This window comes from Lissotriton vulgaris, chromosome 1_1, assembly GCF_964263255.1.
Source record: "Lissotriton vulgaris chromosome 1_1, aLisVul1.2, whole genome shotgun sequence".
In the NCBI taxonomy this organism is placed as follows: Eukaryota; Metazoa; Chordata; class Amphibia; order Caudata; family Salamandridae; genus Lissotriton; species Lissotriton vulgaris.
Window position 1 is genome coordinate 1,882,615,215 of NC_141685.1, and position 16,252 is coordinate 1,882,631,466.

Genomic DNA, 16,252 nt, shown 5'->3' on the forward strand with positions numbered 1-16,252 from the left:
TCGGCCTCAGCCAAATAATCAGACCTAGACCACAAAACAGTGTTCCCGCCTTTGTCCGAATTTTTGAAAATGATATTATGGTTACTTTGTAATTTCTTGACTAATTGATCGTATTGGCTGTTATTATAGTCAATTTTCTTAGCATTATTCAGTACTTTCCTATTAAGATCTTTAAGTTCCACAATAATTCTGTCACTAAAGACGTCAACAGCATCCTTAGGCATAAGTGGTAGAAATGTGGATTTGGAGCGAAAAGGACTTGATGCAGATTGTTTGACGTTGATGACCTGACTGACTGATGGAGCATCCTGTGATTCGTTTTCAAAAGCTAGATCATAGAGCTTTTGTAGACCAGGAACATTACCAACTTGCATAGGCATGATGGAACTGTCATCCGATATATCAATTGAAGATTTCTTGCGAAATGTGTGTAATTGAAAATATTTGATAAGTTATATATAGAGAGATAGATAGATAGATAGATAGATAGATAGATAGATAGATAGATAGATAGATAGAGAGATAGAGAGATAGAGAGATAGAGAGATAGAGAGATAGATAGAGAGATAGAGAGATAGATAGAGAGATAGATAGATAGATAGATAGATAGATAGATAGATAGATAGATAGATAGATATATAGATAGATAGATAGATAGAATAGATAGAATAGATAGAATAGATAGATAGATAGATAGATAGATAGATAGATAGATAGATAGATAGATATATTACCTACTGGCGGTCGCCAGTAGGTAGTTATAGTTAGGATTATTTTGTATAGGGAATTTGCAACATTCTATTGGGAATAACTTTGGCGCCGGTTCAGGAATCTGCCTGAAATTCTCCTCAAATTTGCCTCGCAGCGCTCCGCTCCTTCCCTGAAAGTTTGGGGGGGATTCGTCAAGCGGGGGCCGAGATAAAAGGGGGGGCCCAAAACGTGTTTTCCCCATGTTAATTTCCCTAGGGCGGTCAAACTCACTTTTATTATAAATTGGAGGTAGTTCTAGAAAGAACTGTTTTTGTTCTTCTTTTTGTTGTTTTATATTTTTTTTAATGTTTTTTTGAACATTTTGTACTTTTTTTGGTTTTTATGAACAATTTTATATTTTTTTGTTATTTTTATGGGGAGAAACAAAAAACAGGGAATTGTAAATGGCTCAACTGGAGCAAAAAAAAAAATCAGAAAAAAATTATGGTTTTTTGGGGCAATTGTGGTTGTCACCAGCACAGTTGATGAGCTTTATGCTTTGCTCACCATAGGTGATGGTTTTACCACAAAAAATACAACTGATTTTGTATTCCCCAAACTGGGGTTGTATGTTTGGGACCATCTCTCTTGTCTCTGGTCCCGATGGAGTGGGTTGCTTTCTTTTGGAGGTGCTGGGTGAAGATTGGGGAGGGTTTCTGGCCAGTTCTCGGACCGCTGCTGCAGCATAGTTGTTAGCATGCCTTCGCTGCATGTGGCGAATCATGGTGTTATTGCCAAAAGAGTACTTCTTGTTAGGGTTCCCCCTTGAAAGTTCAATGCCACAGATTAGGCAAGTAACCCTTGGCGCATTCACTTTTTTGAGGTCCTTTGGGATGGAAAAAACTCCCATATAATGTGCTGCTTTGGCCTACATGGGGTATTATCTTCTGGCAGGAATGTCCTCCTCTCCTCCCCTCCTCCTCCTCCTCCTCCTCCTCCTCCTCCTCTTCTTCTTCATCTCCACCACTGTAGTGTTGTGGTGGTCCTCTTGGTGGTGGTGGTGGTGGCTGAGATGCTCCTGCTGCCGCTGCTACTGAAGCCATTTTTCAGTCCAAAAAGGTACTTTCAACAGGTCTTCTTCACTCAAAGTGCAAAGTGAGAATGAGGAAAAAAGGTGGGGGCTTTCATCATTAGGAAAAAAAAAACTGTCCTGAACCAATGAAAAGTGTTATTTTCAGGTCACATGACCAGGGCTTTCATAATGTGGAAACCAAAACTGTCCTGAACCAATAAAAAGTGTTATTTTTACGTCACATGACCCGACGCGCTTACGCTACGCGCCCCCGGGCGCGTCGCGTAAGCACGTCGGATGCTTACGTTGCGCGATCGTATGCGCTCGAGTGTTTCCGGGTGCGTTAACGCCGTGCGTATCACGCGGACGCGGCTACGCGATTTGTCACGATGATGTTTTCGTTCGCGCCGCAAGACTGCGCTTACCGGTGCACTCACCGGGACGCGCACCGGGAGCGCTCCAGGGCAAAAAAATTAAAAATTAAAAAAAAAAAATAGTATTACATAAATATACAATATAGGATTCATTATAAAAAATATTACATTTCATAGCTATAGAAATTTGCTATTAAAAAACCTTTGAAATTCACAGAAAAAACCAAAGGTTTCACACCAGTTATAGTTAGGAATTAGCATTTAAAAAACCTATGAATTTCACTGAAAAAACCATAGGTTTCACACCAGTTATAGTTAGGAATTAGCATTTAAAAAACCTATTACATTCATTGAAAAAACCATGGGTTTCACACCAGTTATAGTTAGCTGGAAATTTTACTGACATAAAACGATTGAAATTCCACGTTATAGTTAGTTGGACTCACTATAACTTGCGCGCCTGCAATGCACTGCTGATGATGTCACATATTACATCACTCATGACATGGTCAGTGACCTCACTCATTTTTAAATGCTAATTCCTAACTATAACTGGTGTGAAACCTTTGGTTTTTTCAGTGAATATAGAGATATATACACACACAAAAAATGGAAGCGTAGAGGTAAAGCACTACCGCACCATTCATCCAAGTCGGTTTACGAAATTATAAAACTACATGTGGTGCAACGAACCTGGACCACAACCCCTCTCTACTCCAATCTGAAAACAAGTCTGCAAAAAAACACAACCCTCTAGTGGTCCAGCACACACAAAACTGTAAGTAATATATCCAAATTACTATGAGTCTAACATTAGTCCGTCAATAGATTGCAGTGTGAGCATATCAAATACATGTAATGCAGGACATTTAATCACTACATCTGGCAGCCGTGTTCCATTTAAAATATTCTTTATTCCTTTTAACTTCATCTTTAAAAAGAAATGCCTTTGTATGAACAATATCGTAGCCTCGATATTGTTCATACAAAGGCGTTTCTGATGTGGTAATTAAATGTCATGCATTACCTCTGTTTGATATGCTCACAGTGCAAGCAAAACCTGGAGAAAATACTTCACATTAAATATATACACATTAAACTATTTTAGCAACTTACCCTCCCAGACGATTCTGTGCAGGTTTAGATTTTTCTTTCATTTGAACACTGTTGGTTGAATGTGAAGCTACACCATCATTTTCTGATAAAACACTTGCTTTTGTAGCAAGGGCTTGTTTCAGTTGTTTGTTTTTATCACTATGCTGTACAACACTGTTGTCACTGTCCCATCCCACTAGGTTTATTTTATTTTCATCAGATTTTCGACTGTCAGAACTTTTCAATTTTTCTTCTTCCACCTACAGTCAGATAAAAAATATTTGATCGTTGATAAATTTGCAACATTGCTATTATGTCACAGGCAGGACAGATCTACACAATACCTTCCATTTACTGTAGAAATATTTACCAACCCATAGATTAAAGTTACATTAAAAATAACATAACAGTTCAAATCTTTCTTGAAACTGTGTCACTTGTCCAAAACATTTACAATACAAAAGTCCAAATTATCCAATACAATCGGAAATATAAAATGTAGATCGAAAAGCATTAGAACATGTCAAAAGATAGGGTGGAAAAATAAAGAATTGACAGAAAAAACATACATGAATGCCTACATGAATGATGAAGTAGTTTTGTCATCTCATAGTTAAAACTTGTGAAGTTAAGTTGTAATGTAAAAGGCTCTCTGGTAAGGTGTATAATGTGGAATCTCCGGACATCAATAGTCGTAGCATACTAGCACTCATAAATCAAGTAGTGGTGTCCCGCCCTCACTGCTATACAGGATGCCTGAGCGGCTTAATATGATCCCGGTTATGTTTTCTGGAGGAATGTATGACCCCCACCTCCCCTCTCTATTTCTCTGCATTGGAAAACTCACAAGAACATACTGAAGATAGAAAGGATCTGGAGAGAAAAAAACTCAGAATAAAGCTTGTGTCAGGCTTTCTTTAATTATCCCAAGAGTTTCAAGTTACATGTCTCTACTCCAGATTTTGTAGAAAATGTCACCTTGTGGGACAAAACCTAGCCTTTCAAGAAAGAACAATTTATTTTAATCTGCTGGTAGATAAGACTGTTAAGAGAGGACTCTGGATTCTCATATGTAGAACGCAAATAGATGACGGGTTGGACGAAAATAGATAATGCAAGGACAAGGACAGTTCTCAGATTTAGATAAACAGAATGATTTGAAATGCGCAGAGTTGAGAAGACAAAATGAAAGAACAGAAATGTGACGTAAATAGAGTAATGGAAACATCTGGAGAAAACAGGATGAATGACAGATACTAAGCCATAAGGTTTTCTGTTGTGCCTTCTAAAAAGGGATTGGACAAAAGAGGAGGTTCCTTACTTCTAGTCTATAAACCCCACTTTAAACTGATTTTGAAAAATGTTACCTGCTGCCTGTCGGCACAACAAAGTTATTCTAATGAACGGTGAAATGATCAAAGTGGTGATAGTCAAGACAAAAGTCATGGAAAAGAAGTAGGTAAGAGTCTACCTCTTTTTGGAGTTGTGCCTTCTCTTTTTCCAAGCTCAGGAACACTGCTTGTAGAATTCCTACCTCGTTCTTAAACCTCTGTACATCTTGTTCCAATCCTTTATCCAGTAATTTGGAAGTTGCTTCATTTGGTGAACCCTGCGATGTTCCTAGGTTTTCAAATTGAGGTTGATACTTGAGTTTGTTCTTGATGTCTTCTGCTGTCTCAATTTTGTTTATATTCTTTGGGGCAACAGATAATTGTGTGCGCGATTTAGGGGAATCATACTCCCTGACTTTAGCACTGGTTATGTTTTGGTGTAAATCATCTTCCCGAAGTCTGTGAATTTGTGACTTTTCCATACTGTCGCTTGAGTCAGAGTCTCTAACTGTATTGTTTATCAAGGATTCCTGTAGCATAGGATGTTTGTTTTCCTTTTGCACAGAACTGTTTGAGTTTACTTGGTTTTGTGAAACATCTGTGCATTTCAAAGGATTTAAAAGGTGCTCAACGGTTGGTAGGCCGATATTGGAGGATGACACAACTTTTGACAGGTCAGGATCTTTTTGCTTGCTTTGATGAGATTTACTCAAAAGATTATCTTGTGAAGTAGAGCTGCTTTGACGAGCGATAGGAGGAAATTCTACACTAGTCAGGTCAGCAGCTTCATAATCATCTTCTGCAAAGCTTGCATCACTTGTCATTTTCATTTCCTTGAGACAGATTTGTGAGGGGCTTTTCAAGGAAGGTGTCGTTTTTGGTGAATCAATAATTTCACCAAATTTCTGCTTCAGTTCAGCGGCAACAGTCTTAAAATGAGATTTGACTTCTTTTTTCTCCTGATCAACCCACAACTTTTCATATCTTTCCTCCCAGGGAGAATCGGAATCAGATGAGGACCTGTCTTCTTCGGATTCATGACTCAGTTCAGCAGCTTCAAGTTGTGCTTTCAACATTATGTGAGAAACATCATTCTGATCTTCATTTCCACTTGAAGATTTTTCTGCGAACTTGAACAATCTCAACACACTGGAATTCTTCATTAAACATATGCAAATAAAGAAAAACAGCTATAAAAATGTGAACACAATCTTTACTTGAAAATGCATATGATTAGTTCACTCTTGTAAAGCCACAGTATTTCGATTGATGGCTACATCCCTCCAAATAAGGAACTATCCAAACACTCCTACCAGCCGAGGCAAAGCCCAAATCAATAGTGAAGACAAGAAAAATAAAGTTATCTTTTTGGTGATTCTATTACATCTAGTAAGTAGACTAAAGACATTCTTAACCTGTCAGCACTTCACCGCTTACTGGTGGGATGGGAAATAGCTTTCACCACTGCTTAACCACAGCTTTCTATTCCTGGTATTATACATACAAAGAAGTATCCTATGTGGTTCTGTCTCCACGGACCCTGGCAGGTGCGAAAATCATCACTTTCGTTGTTTACAAAAAGGAGCAAATCATTATTTTGTTTTGTTTGAGGGATGAGGGCCTAGCAGGGGGTGTTTAAAATGGGAGAGAGCATATGGATAAGAAACCACAGTGGCCACAAATTTAATTTTGTTCTATCACTATGTCCTATCTCTCCATCTCATTGCTCAATGTGAAGATAGAATACAAAGCACAGAGAAAAGAAAGAGAGCAAGAGAAGGCAAAACTGGGCAGTTAAAGGTCCTTAGAACCTCTTGACCTCATCGGGTATTGCTTTCTAAGGAAGCCTCAAGAGTGAAATGCCTAGGGTCCAGTGGCTTAGAGGACTATCATCCACTGTAGGGGCCTATGTTTGACCTCATGATCACAAGTTCAGATCCTGGTGGGTCCACTCAGCCTCTCATCCCTCTGAAGTCAATAAAATGAGTACAATTGAGTTGGGTAACAATGCACATTGGTAATTCAGGGGCAAGATGCCCACGGGTGAACGTGCACTTTACAAATACACGTCATGTTATGGAGAGAATGGGTTTGGAGTACTTCATTTAGCATAACTACATATCACACAAACAGGCACATGCAGCCTTAGCAATAGTGGAGCATGCTCAGAAATTACATCCAAGTTTTGTCACAAATGGGGCACACAAGTGCGAGATGCAGGATGCAATTTATATGGCAATGGTAATCCTAAAATGCTTTTTGGCCAGCATCATTTGCCCCATGAGTAACTAACATTAGGTCTGCAGCATACATATCTTTTGTTTTGTTGAGAGAGAGAGGGGAGTGTGTGCCCGATATCAAGGCAGTTACACATGATTTCAGCCCAGGAAACATGCGGGGGTAGGAAAAACACGAGAAAGAGTGGAGTAATTCAGGTCAAATTTTAGGAGCACCATGATGTCGAGATACCATAATCTTACAGGGCAAAGTGTATGGCTAAGAGGAGCGCACGTTGTGTAGTTCACTGGAGTGCCTTAACAATTGCAATTAAAAACATTCCCCATATCTGTTTTTGGAGGCACCAATGTACTGATGAGCAGGTCTGACAGGGTTTTTCACCTTGAAAAATAAGGGTCAGTTGTCTGGAAAAGGCTGATGCAGTCTTCACTTAGGTCAGAGGGTTGATACTTCTTGACAGATGACAAAGCCTCTGCCGGCTGCTGTACTGCGTTCTAATGGAAAGCTTACTCCCAGCTTCCAGCTCATCCTAGTTTTAAAAGTAGTCAATAGCTACCTAGCTCCGCAGGAACCAAATTTTCGAGTGGAACAAGGGTAGGGAGCAATTTCCTGAGGAAATTGATGTGCTCCCTTTTGAGATGTCCAGAATGTCTGAGACATGACTAAGCCAGCCCGGGGCTATTCAGATGACTGAGCACCCACATTTATACTTGATTTTCTGTAACATCCTTAGATTCAATGGAGGATTGGCAAGACATACATGAACCTTTTGGACCAATTCTCTCTCTCCAGGAGATGCATGTTCATAGACCATCAAAGAAACAAACTGTTCACACCTGATACTCTTGTCACACAGGAGTCAAAGGCTTGGTGGACCCATTGTTCAAAGACAGTGTTAAGAACATGGTAATCCTACTTATAAGAGGTGTGAACATTCCAGCTAGATAGTCTGCCTTCTGCTTGTGAATGCTAGTAGTGCGGGAAAGGTGCAGTAAGGTGTACTGCATGATGTGCCGCTGCCACAGGTTCACGGACATCCAAATCAAATGTGGCAGGTGTACCACGTGGTTTCCTTATTTAAAATAGAATCATGATGCTCCGTGCTGGCAATGTACCTCCCCAGAAGTGACTGAGCGAAGTCGCATTTAAGCAATACCCTGGCACACCGATGTCAATTTCTTGCTCAACTCTTTTGGAGCCCTCATAGCCTGAAAACAATTGTTCATACCAGTGTGCTGATTCCTAGAAGGAGTTCTTTTTATGAATTAAAAAGAGACCACAGTACAAAATAGGGAGGTAGGTGGGCAGTAATGAATCTGCAGTTAAATGTAGTATCCACACAAAAGAGCGTTACAGAAGGCTGATCTAAAATGTAACATATTGGCACTAAATGATGCATCAAGTTCAATTTTTTTACATTTTATTTTTATTACATTCAGTTCATGCAGATGAATAGGACTACAGTCATGACAATTTATTTTGCATACTCATTTGAAAAAAGAAACCAAAACAGTTTTTTCTTTATCCATAGACACTTGTAATAATTTCTACTGCTTCCAGATACCAGATACAGAGCTAATGCTTCTACTAAATATTTATCAATTACCAGTCTGTAGTGCTTTTTAATTCGCCTGCCTCAATCACCACAGCAGTGTCAAGCCTTAATGAAAATCATTTATTAGACAAATTCTTATTTGCCATGCAAAATTATGGTCTAATAAAACATACGCTTTTTCACTGTAATCTTGACCATACAGAGATCATATACTAAGAAACAATCAATATACAATCGAATTCAGTGGTTCAAGGTGAAATATTCAGATTTTACTATGTCGCTATTAACTTTAAACTATTTACTACATAAAAGATCTACAGATTAGGTTTAAATAATCTCCTCTCCCTCAGGTCAGTTTCCTTCCTATCTTGCCTAGCTAAGAAATCAAATAAAGCTCCCCTATGAAATGCAGGTAAGTGTATTTATGTAGATCCAGATAAGGGTATTCATGTAGAGTCGCCAATAAATGTTTTAAGTAGCTAGTTCATCTATTACCAGCATATTAGGGAAAATGTTACTTACCTTATAATCATCTGCTCATAGCGTGTAGTGCTATAGATTCACATCCTCTGCATGCTCCTGACACTTAATGTTGGGCCTGTATGTTTGCACGTTGTTTTTCTTTAACATTGTTTTGAATAACAAGACCTATTGGGACTCTACCATCAGTCCACCATGCACCATGACAAAGACACCAACTCAGATTACTTTCTTCCACAATAGGGTCCGGGGTCTAGGGGAGTGCTGCAAACTCTGCTTCAGCAAAAAACTCCACCAACCACTGTGGAATAGACTTCAACCCCCAGGAGTAGTAATCAGGGTGGTTCATTTGCAGAGTGGTTGAGAAAGGGGCGGGCCGTCGATGAGGTCTCAGCAATCGCCATGTGGGGGACTTACTTGTGTGGAAAAAAAGGGTTATTTGCCCCCAATGACCCTCAGCCGCCAAGAGAAGTCCCTCCCCCAAACAGTAGTGCACCAGGGGGCCCCTTTGCAGAGTGGTTGAGAAAGAGGGTGGGCCTCCAACATGGTTTCAGGAATCCCGCTGTGGGGGACTTACTAGTTGCAACAATAGGGGGTTCTTGGCCCCCAACTACTCTATGCATCCAAGGGGACTTCATTAGGGGTGGCTGAGCAATTCTCACAGAACACTGCAGAATTTGGTGGCATTTTCCAGCAAGTCAGTACACGAGCTCCACCCAGGTCTAGTCCGAACATTTGAATGTGATCTCCATGACTGACTAGTCTTTCACCAGCAACATCCTAGACAGCTGTTAGAACTCCAATAACCAGGAAAAAACTGCTAGCTTTTCTTGTGCCAGCTGCATGGATTTACCATCACCAACTAAGCATTTTTGACACAACCAACCTGAGGACTTCTCGCCGGACTGTGATAGGAGACTCACATCTCCAACTGGCATCGATGGACATCACAGAACATATTTCAGGTCATATTTCAGAGAATGAATGGAACAAATACTTTTCCAATTCTACCTTCGTTGTAACACTAAGTACCCCTGGTTAGATCAACATGGGGTGTGCATTCAATTCTTGTGTCCCAAGCAGAAAAAAGCTTCTTGTACTGCTTGTAAGGTATTCCGGTGTAAGAAGATCCTTTTGGTACAGAAAGGACAGGTGCATCTCAAGATGCAGCACCAAAAGTTGGCCAAAACCTGTGACATCTTTGGACCAGAGAAGATCATCAGCACACCGAAGGAGAGGAAGCAAGAACATTGGGCCTTCCAGCTATGCAAGGGGGAGAGAGCCTAGAGGAGGTGTCCTCTAACACCTCCTCAGAAGTAAAGCATTCAGCCCGAAGCCCTCAGGACTGAAGACTATTACCACACCCAGGGACCTTATGCTTTCACAAAAAACAAGAAGGCAAATGTTCCCAGGCTAAGCAATAGCACTAATCCAAAGGGAGTTATGTAGGAGCCCACAGCCTAGCCTCATGAGGAACAGACTTTCTGGTGCAGCTTTGCAAGCGGAAACCGCTAGATCCCGATCAAGCCTTCAGCATGGAATGCTTAGTGATGCCACCTAATTCTGCCTTCTCAAAGCCAGAGGCATCGAAAAGCAGGTTTAAGACCGTTAGTTGGTGTCAAACTGGCCTGACATCTCGGAGACAAAGCAGATGATATACATGTGCCCCTCAATGGGGGAACATCACCACCAGACTCCCTTCACACAAGCACAGTTAAACAGTTCAGCCTTTCAGGATCTTCCACTACTTCTTAATTCCCACATACCTACATACCTGCCCAAGTGCCTGGATACCCTCTTGCATGCACAGTAGCTAGACTTCTGAAGGAGGACTTAAAGCAGACTTGGATCATGATCTCTGTCACCACTTTTTTTTCATCTAAATGCATTTCCCGAAAAAACCACTGTTGCACTGCCCTCTTCTTTTCCTTTTTATAGTCACTGAGCCAGAAACTCCCTAGCCCGCTCCACTTGAGCAGAAATCTTCAAAGAACCATGGCAGATGTAATAGAAGCAGAGATCATCAGGGCTCTAGATTAAAGCATGGATCTCCTCTTCTTCTGTCACTTAGCTGTACCAAAAGCTAAGTCCAGAAATATGTAAAATGCTACCCCATCTGAGTTGTTATGCTACATTTTTATCAGGCAAATTTTTATTTATTTTATTTGTTTGCATTTATATGGCGCACAGCTACCCAACAAAGGGTTTCCCGGCGCGACAGATCCCAGTGTCAATGCGGTTACAGGAATTAGATGTTGAATAGCCATGTTTTTAGGGCTTTCCTGAATTTGATGTAGCTTGGTTCAGACCGCAATGTGTGTGGCATTGAATTCCAAAGTGTGGGTCCTAGAAAAGAAAAGGACTTGCCACCCATGCATGACAACTTGATCTTTGGGATTTCAAAATTATTTGCCGTAGAGGACCGAAGAGATCTAGAGGAACGGTAGGGGCGCATCAGGCTTTGTAGGTATTTTGGGGCGGTATTGGTAGAAATTCTGTGCATGAAACATAGGAATTTGCATTGGACCCGATTTTCAATTTTTAACCAGTGTAGTTTCCTAATGTATTTGGTAGTTGGAGTAGGGATGGGAATTTTCCAGAGTAGTCTGGCTGCTGCATTCTGTACTGACTGTAACCTGCGGACAGTAGCTTTATTTGCCCCCAGGTACAGAGCATTGCCATAATCTAATCTGGATGTGATCACGGCGTTGACAACTGTTTTCTTGGTGTTTTCAGGTAACATCCAGCAGATCTTTTTAAGCCATTTCAATATGGCGAAGCAGGTGGATGAAGTTTTTACTGCTTGCTGGTGTAGACTGAACGAGTCGTCAATAATGACTCCCAGGTTGCGGGCATGCGCGACAGGGGTTGAGGGGGTACCCATTTCAGATGGCCAGTGTTGGGGTCCCCAAAGATCTTTGTTTTTACCCAACACGATTAACTCGGTTTTCTCGCCGTTAAGTTTTAGAAAGTTTTTCTGCATCCAACCGGCGATTTTACTAAGTCCGAGTTGTAGGGAGGATGAATTGTCAGCGTCTGCTGCTGATAGCGAAAAAAGCAGCTGAGAGTCATCAGCGTAAGAAAACATTAAAAGCCCAGTGTCTTCCACAATCTTGGACAGGGGACTCATATAAACATTAAAAAGCAACGGGCTAAGAATGGAGCCCTGAGGTACTCCGTGTTTAAATGTCCTTGTATCAGAACAGGCAGTTTGCGAAAATACCTGAAACGTTCGATTTTCTAATAGTGATCTGATACAATTAAGAGCTGCCCCGCGAATGCCTAGGGAGTGGAGAGTCTGGGCGAGGACCGCATGCGACACGGTGTCGAATGCCGCGCTGAGGTCGAGTAGCACAAGTGCTACTGTTTCGCCCTTATCTACCATGCGACGGATGTTTTCGGTCACCCCTAGCAATGTAGACTCAGTGGAAAAACCTGCACGAAATCCCGACTGGTGAGATGGTAACAGATCATGAGTGGTGATGAAATCTGTAAGGCAACGATGAACATGCTTCTCTAATAACTTAGCAAAGGTGGGTAGCAATGATATTGGGCGAAAGTTAGCTGGCAGGTTGGGGTCTGCGCCAGCTTTCTTTAAGAGTGGATGGATCATCGCATGCTTCCATTCACTGGGTACAGTTTGTTCAAGTAATGACGTATTAAGGAGATCGGTAATTGTAATTAGAACGTTACTGCTAAGTTGTTTTAAGATTGAACATGGCAGTGGGTCTCTAGGAGAGCCCGATTTGATGGTTTTTAGTAGCCCTTGAACCATGTCAGGGTTCAGCAGGGGCCAACTATCTAGTGTGGCAAAAGATGTATCATCCAAGGAAGGGCAATCAGTAATACCTATGGTATTACCTGGCGTATGTGATGAACAATTGGGGGTCGCTTCAGGAGTGAAGTCGAGTTCATTGGCAGCATAGTTGATGTCTTGGTGGATTTTATCAACTTTATGAATAAAAAAGTTGGCTAACATGTCACATTGCGTTTTGTTTAGCTCAGGTGGAGGTTGGGACGTATTGGATCCCGCCATCTCTTTAACTAACTTGAAAAGTGTTTTAGAGTGGTCTAAAGCATTTGTGATTTTTGTGCAGATGAATTCTGCTTTGACTTTGTTACACTGTTTTTGGTAAGCTGTTAGCTGGATTTTATATTTTTCCTTATCTGCAAGTAAGTAAAACCTCCTCCATTGACGTTCGAGATTCTTACATTTTGTTTTTTCATTTTGTAAAATATCATTGAACCAAGGTGCAGGAGAGCGATGGGTGTTTTGTTTTAACTTTGTTTTAGGCAGAATGGAATCAATGGCTGAAAGAAGCCAGTTTTGTACTGTGGAGGAGAGCTGTTGAACAGTAGTTTTGGTGCAAGGGCGATGTTTTTCCAGTAGGGCATTGAGACTGTCAATATCAAGTTTTTTCCATTTCCTTATGAGCTGAGTGGGTAAAGGTATGTTATCGTTGTTTGATAGGTCAACCTGAAGATTAAATTTAATCAGGAAGTGATCGGACCAAGGCAAAGGCTGGGCAGACTGCGTCTCCATGTTGTTGAGGTTGGAAAAGATGGGATCCAACAGATGCCCTGCACGGTGTGTAGGACCGGAATTCTTTAAGGTTAAATTAATAGCTGCTAAGTCATTTATAAGAACTTTGGCCAAGGAGCAATTCTCATCCTCTAAGTGCAGGTTTATATCACCTAGAATAGTAAAGTTGGCAGTTCTCATAGCCAGTGGACCGATGAGTTCAGACATATTTGTGACCCATTTGGATGCTGCCGCCTCGGGAGGACGATATATAGGGATACCGGATAGGGTGAAATTAGGGGCTAATGTAAGTTTAAAAATCGCCGCCTCAGAACCACCGCAAGAAAGCGGCTTAAAATCGCAGTGAAATAATTTTTTAAAAATTACAGCAATTCCTCCACCAGGTTTCTTATCCCTGTCCAGTCTGGTAATGGCATAGGAATCAGGAAGTGCCATAACTATATCAGGTCCTGAGCTATCTTTGAGCCATGTTTCTGTAACAAACAGTGCATCCGGTGTTTCATCTAAGAGCAAATAAAAAATTTCTGTTTTATGTTTTGGTAAGGAGCGACAGTTGAGACTAATGAAGGAAAATATTTGTGATTTTAACTGAGTTTTGAAGGAATCATTCTGCGTGGATTTGGTCCCTACTGGGTCAATATGTAGGTGACGGTTTTCTCCATGATATTAATATTTAGAAAAAATGACTCAAATGTCCGTGGGTGTCCACCTGCCGGGCGTAGCACCAAAGGAAACCTGATAAGCGTGTGCTATTGTGAGATTTGGACATGCCACCTTATGTTCACTTGACAAATACAGAGAGCACTGAAAACAAATGTCTCATCCAGGTAAGAATTACCTCTGCATCTCCTTTGGATGTTTCCATAAACACCAACTAATGAAAGTCACCAGTTCTATCACTCCCATTCTGATTGATCTGTTCAACTCCTCCCTTCATTTGGAAATAGTTCATGTCATCTGATCCAACTATCTATCTCCCTTACCTTATTGCCTCTATTTATAACTGAATTAGTGATAAAATAAGAATGCCATGTCTTCCACCCAAGTTAATTTGGATTTAGAAAAAACTAAGTAACAAAACTGTTTTGTCAAATGCTACCAACGTTATACGTCTCATTTTGGATGATGGAGGTATTGCAGCCCTGATTTTGCTAGATCTATTGTTCGCTTTTGACACTATATCCCTTGCAATTTTCCTCAAATGCTTGCCTGACTTCTGTATAATGGGTTTGGACCATAAGTGGCTTGCTTCCATCTTGCCGGGCCACACCCAAACCGTCTGCTTGACCAGCTGCTGGTCCCCAGCTACACCTACCCCCATTAATGTACTCCAGTGATCGACTCTAAGTCCCACATTATTCAATCTATAGATAATGCCAATGGCCAAGCTCATATTCTTTAGGCTTTAAGTTCCATGCCTATGTTTATAATATCCAACTAAACCTAAGGCTAAGCAAGATTACGGTGAAATTATCTCAACATTTCTCCCTATGCCTAGGAGATGGCTTAGTGGAAGAAAGTCAACGTTTTAGTATTAAATGGAGGTTCTCATTTCAGCAGCCCTGCTCTGTGGACCAATGAATGGCGGCCGGAATCTCTTAGAAATCTTCCAGCTGCCTTTCAGCATGCAAGAAATATGGAGTGTATTTTTACTATAAACGTTCCTCTGAGGAACATATTAAGACTTACTATCGCCTGTTTCTGTCTATTAATTATTATAAGAAAAATTGGTGCATTCATTTGTTGTTCCTCTAGGAAAAGTCTGTTTCAAGCACTGATCATTTCCAGACTCGACTATTGTAACTTTCTGTTATTAGGTCTCCCAAATATTTACTACATAGACTACAGATTGTACAAAATGCAGCAGCTCATACATTTTTGGGACGTAAAAGACTTTCGCCCATTTCCATACATGTTTGTCATCTTTAAAGTCTGCCTATAACTTCGAGAAGTATTTTAAAAGCAAAGTGCCTTTCACAAAGCTATTTAGAAGACTGGATTGAAATACTTCTATGTCCCCTCTGTTCACTTGCCACTCTCCCTTCCGCGCACTAACTCACAATGTCTGACAGATCACTAAACACCAAAAGAAAACAGGGATTGGAGTCAGCTCTGACATCTAAAGTGTGGAATGCCAAGCCCCTGTTTCCCAATTCCCAACACAATCACAGTAGCTTCTGGAAACAATTTAGGACCTACTTGTTTAATATCATAAACTAACAGTCTTCGGTTAGAGTTATCAAACTAGTTTGCCCAGCAACATCAGGACACCTTTTTTAGGTACCTGTGCACTTAGCAAATATATATTCAAAATATATACATATTTTCTTTCATTTACATCCATCTGGCTCACCGTCTGCTCCTTGAGCCATTTATTCTATTTTTAGGTTTGCACAACTGCATCTGTTGGCTCAATCATTCACACTTCCTCTGAAAAATACTAATTCCTAACTATAACAACCCTGTAACCTTTGTTTTTTTCAGTAAATTTCTATGGTTTTGTAACTAGTAGTCGTGTGTGTAGAGTGGTGGAGAAAGGGGGCATGGTCTCCGACAAACTCTTAGCAATCCCACTGTGTGAGCCTTACCGGAGGTAACAGGAGTGGTTGTTCACCTCCAAGGACATTCTGGAGGCAATGACTTCATCCCCCAACCAGCAACACGCCAGGGGGCATGTTTGCAGAGTGCTGGGGAAAGGGGGCAGGGCCTCTGGGAAGTTGCCAGGCTTTTTTTGTTATTTATTTATTTTTCATTTTTAGGGAAGGGGGCTGCGTAGCCCAGAGCACTCACTCATCTGTTGGGGACCGCAGGGGGAATCCCGAGGCCCCCATTGTCCCTGCCAGTTTCCCACCTCTTGCCGGAGCCGGCATTGCT

The 16,252-nt window shown here is 41.0% G+C and overlaps 1 protein-coding gene across 1 annotated transcript in view; it reads right to left on the reverse strand.

Annotated features, from left to right (window-relative positions):
* Positions 1–16,252, reverse strand: part of ANKRD26 (ankyrin repeat domain 26) — a 969,942-nt gene that overhangs the window by 523,598 nt on the left and 430,092 nt on the right. Inside the window, exons 20-21 of the mRNA XM_086919420.1 lie at positions 4,703–5,719; positions 3,253–3,491 (exon numbers count right to left, since the gene is read on the reverse strand). Of these exons, the coding sequence (XP_086775546.1) occupies positions 3,253–3,491; positions 4,703–5,719 (1,256 nt within the window). The remainder of the gene's footprint in view (positions 1–3,252; positions 3,492–4,702; positions 5,720–16,252) is intronic.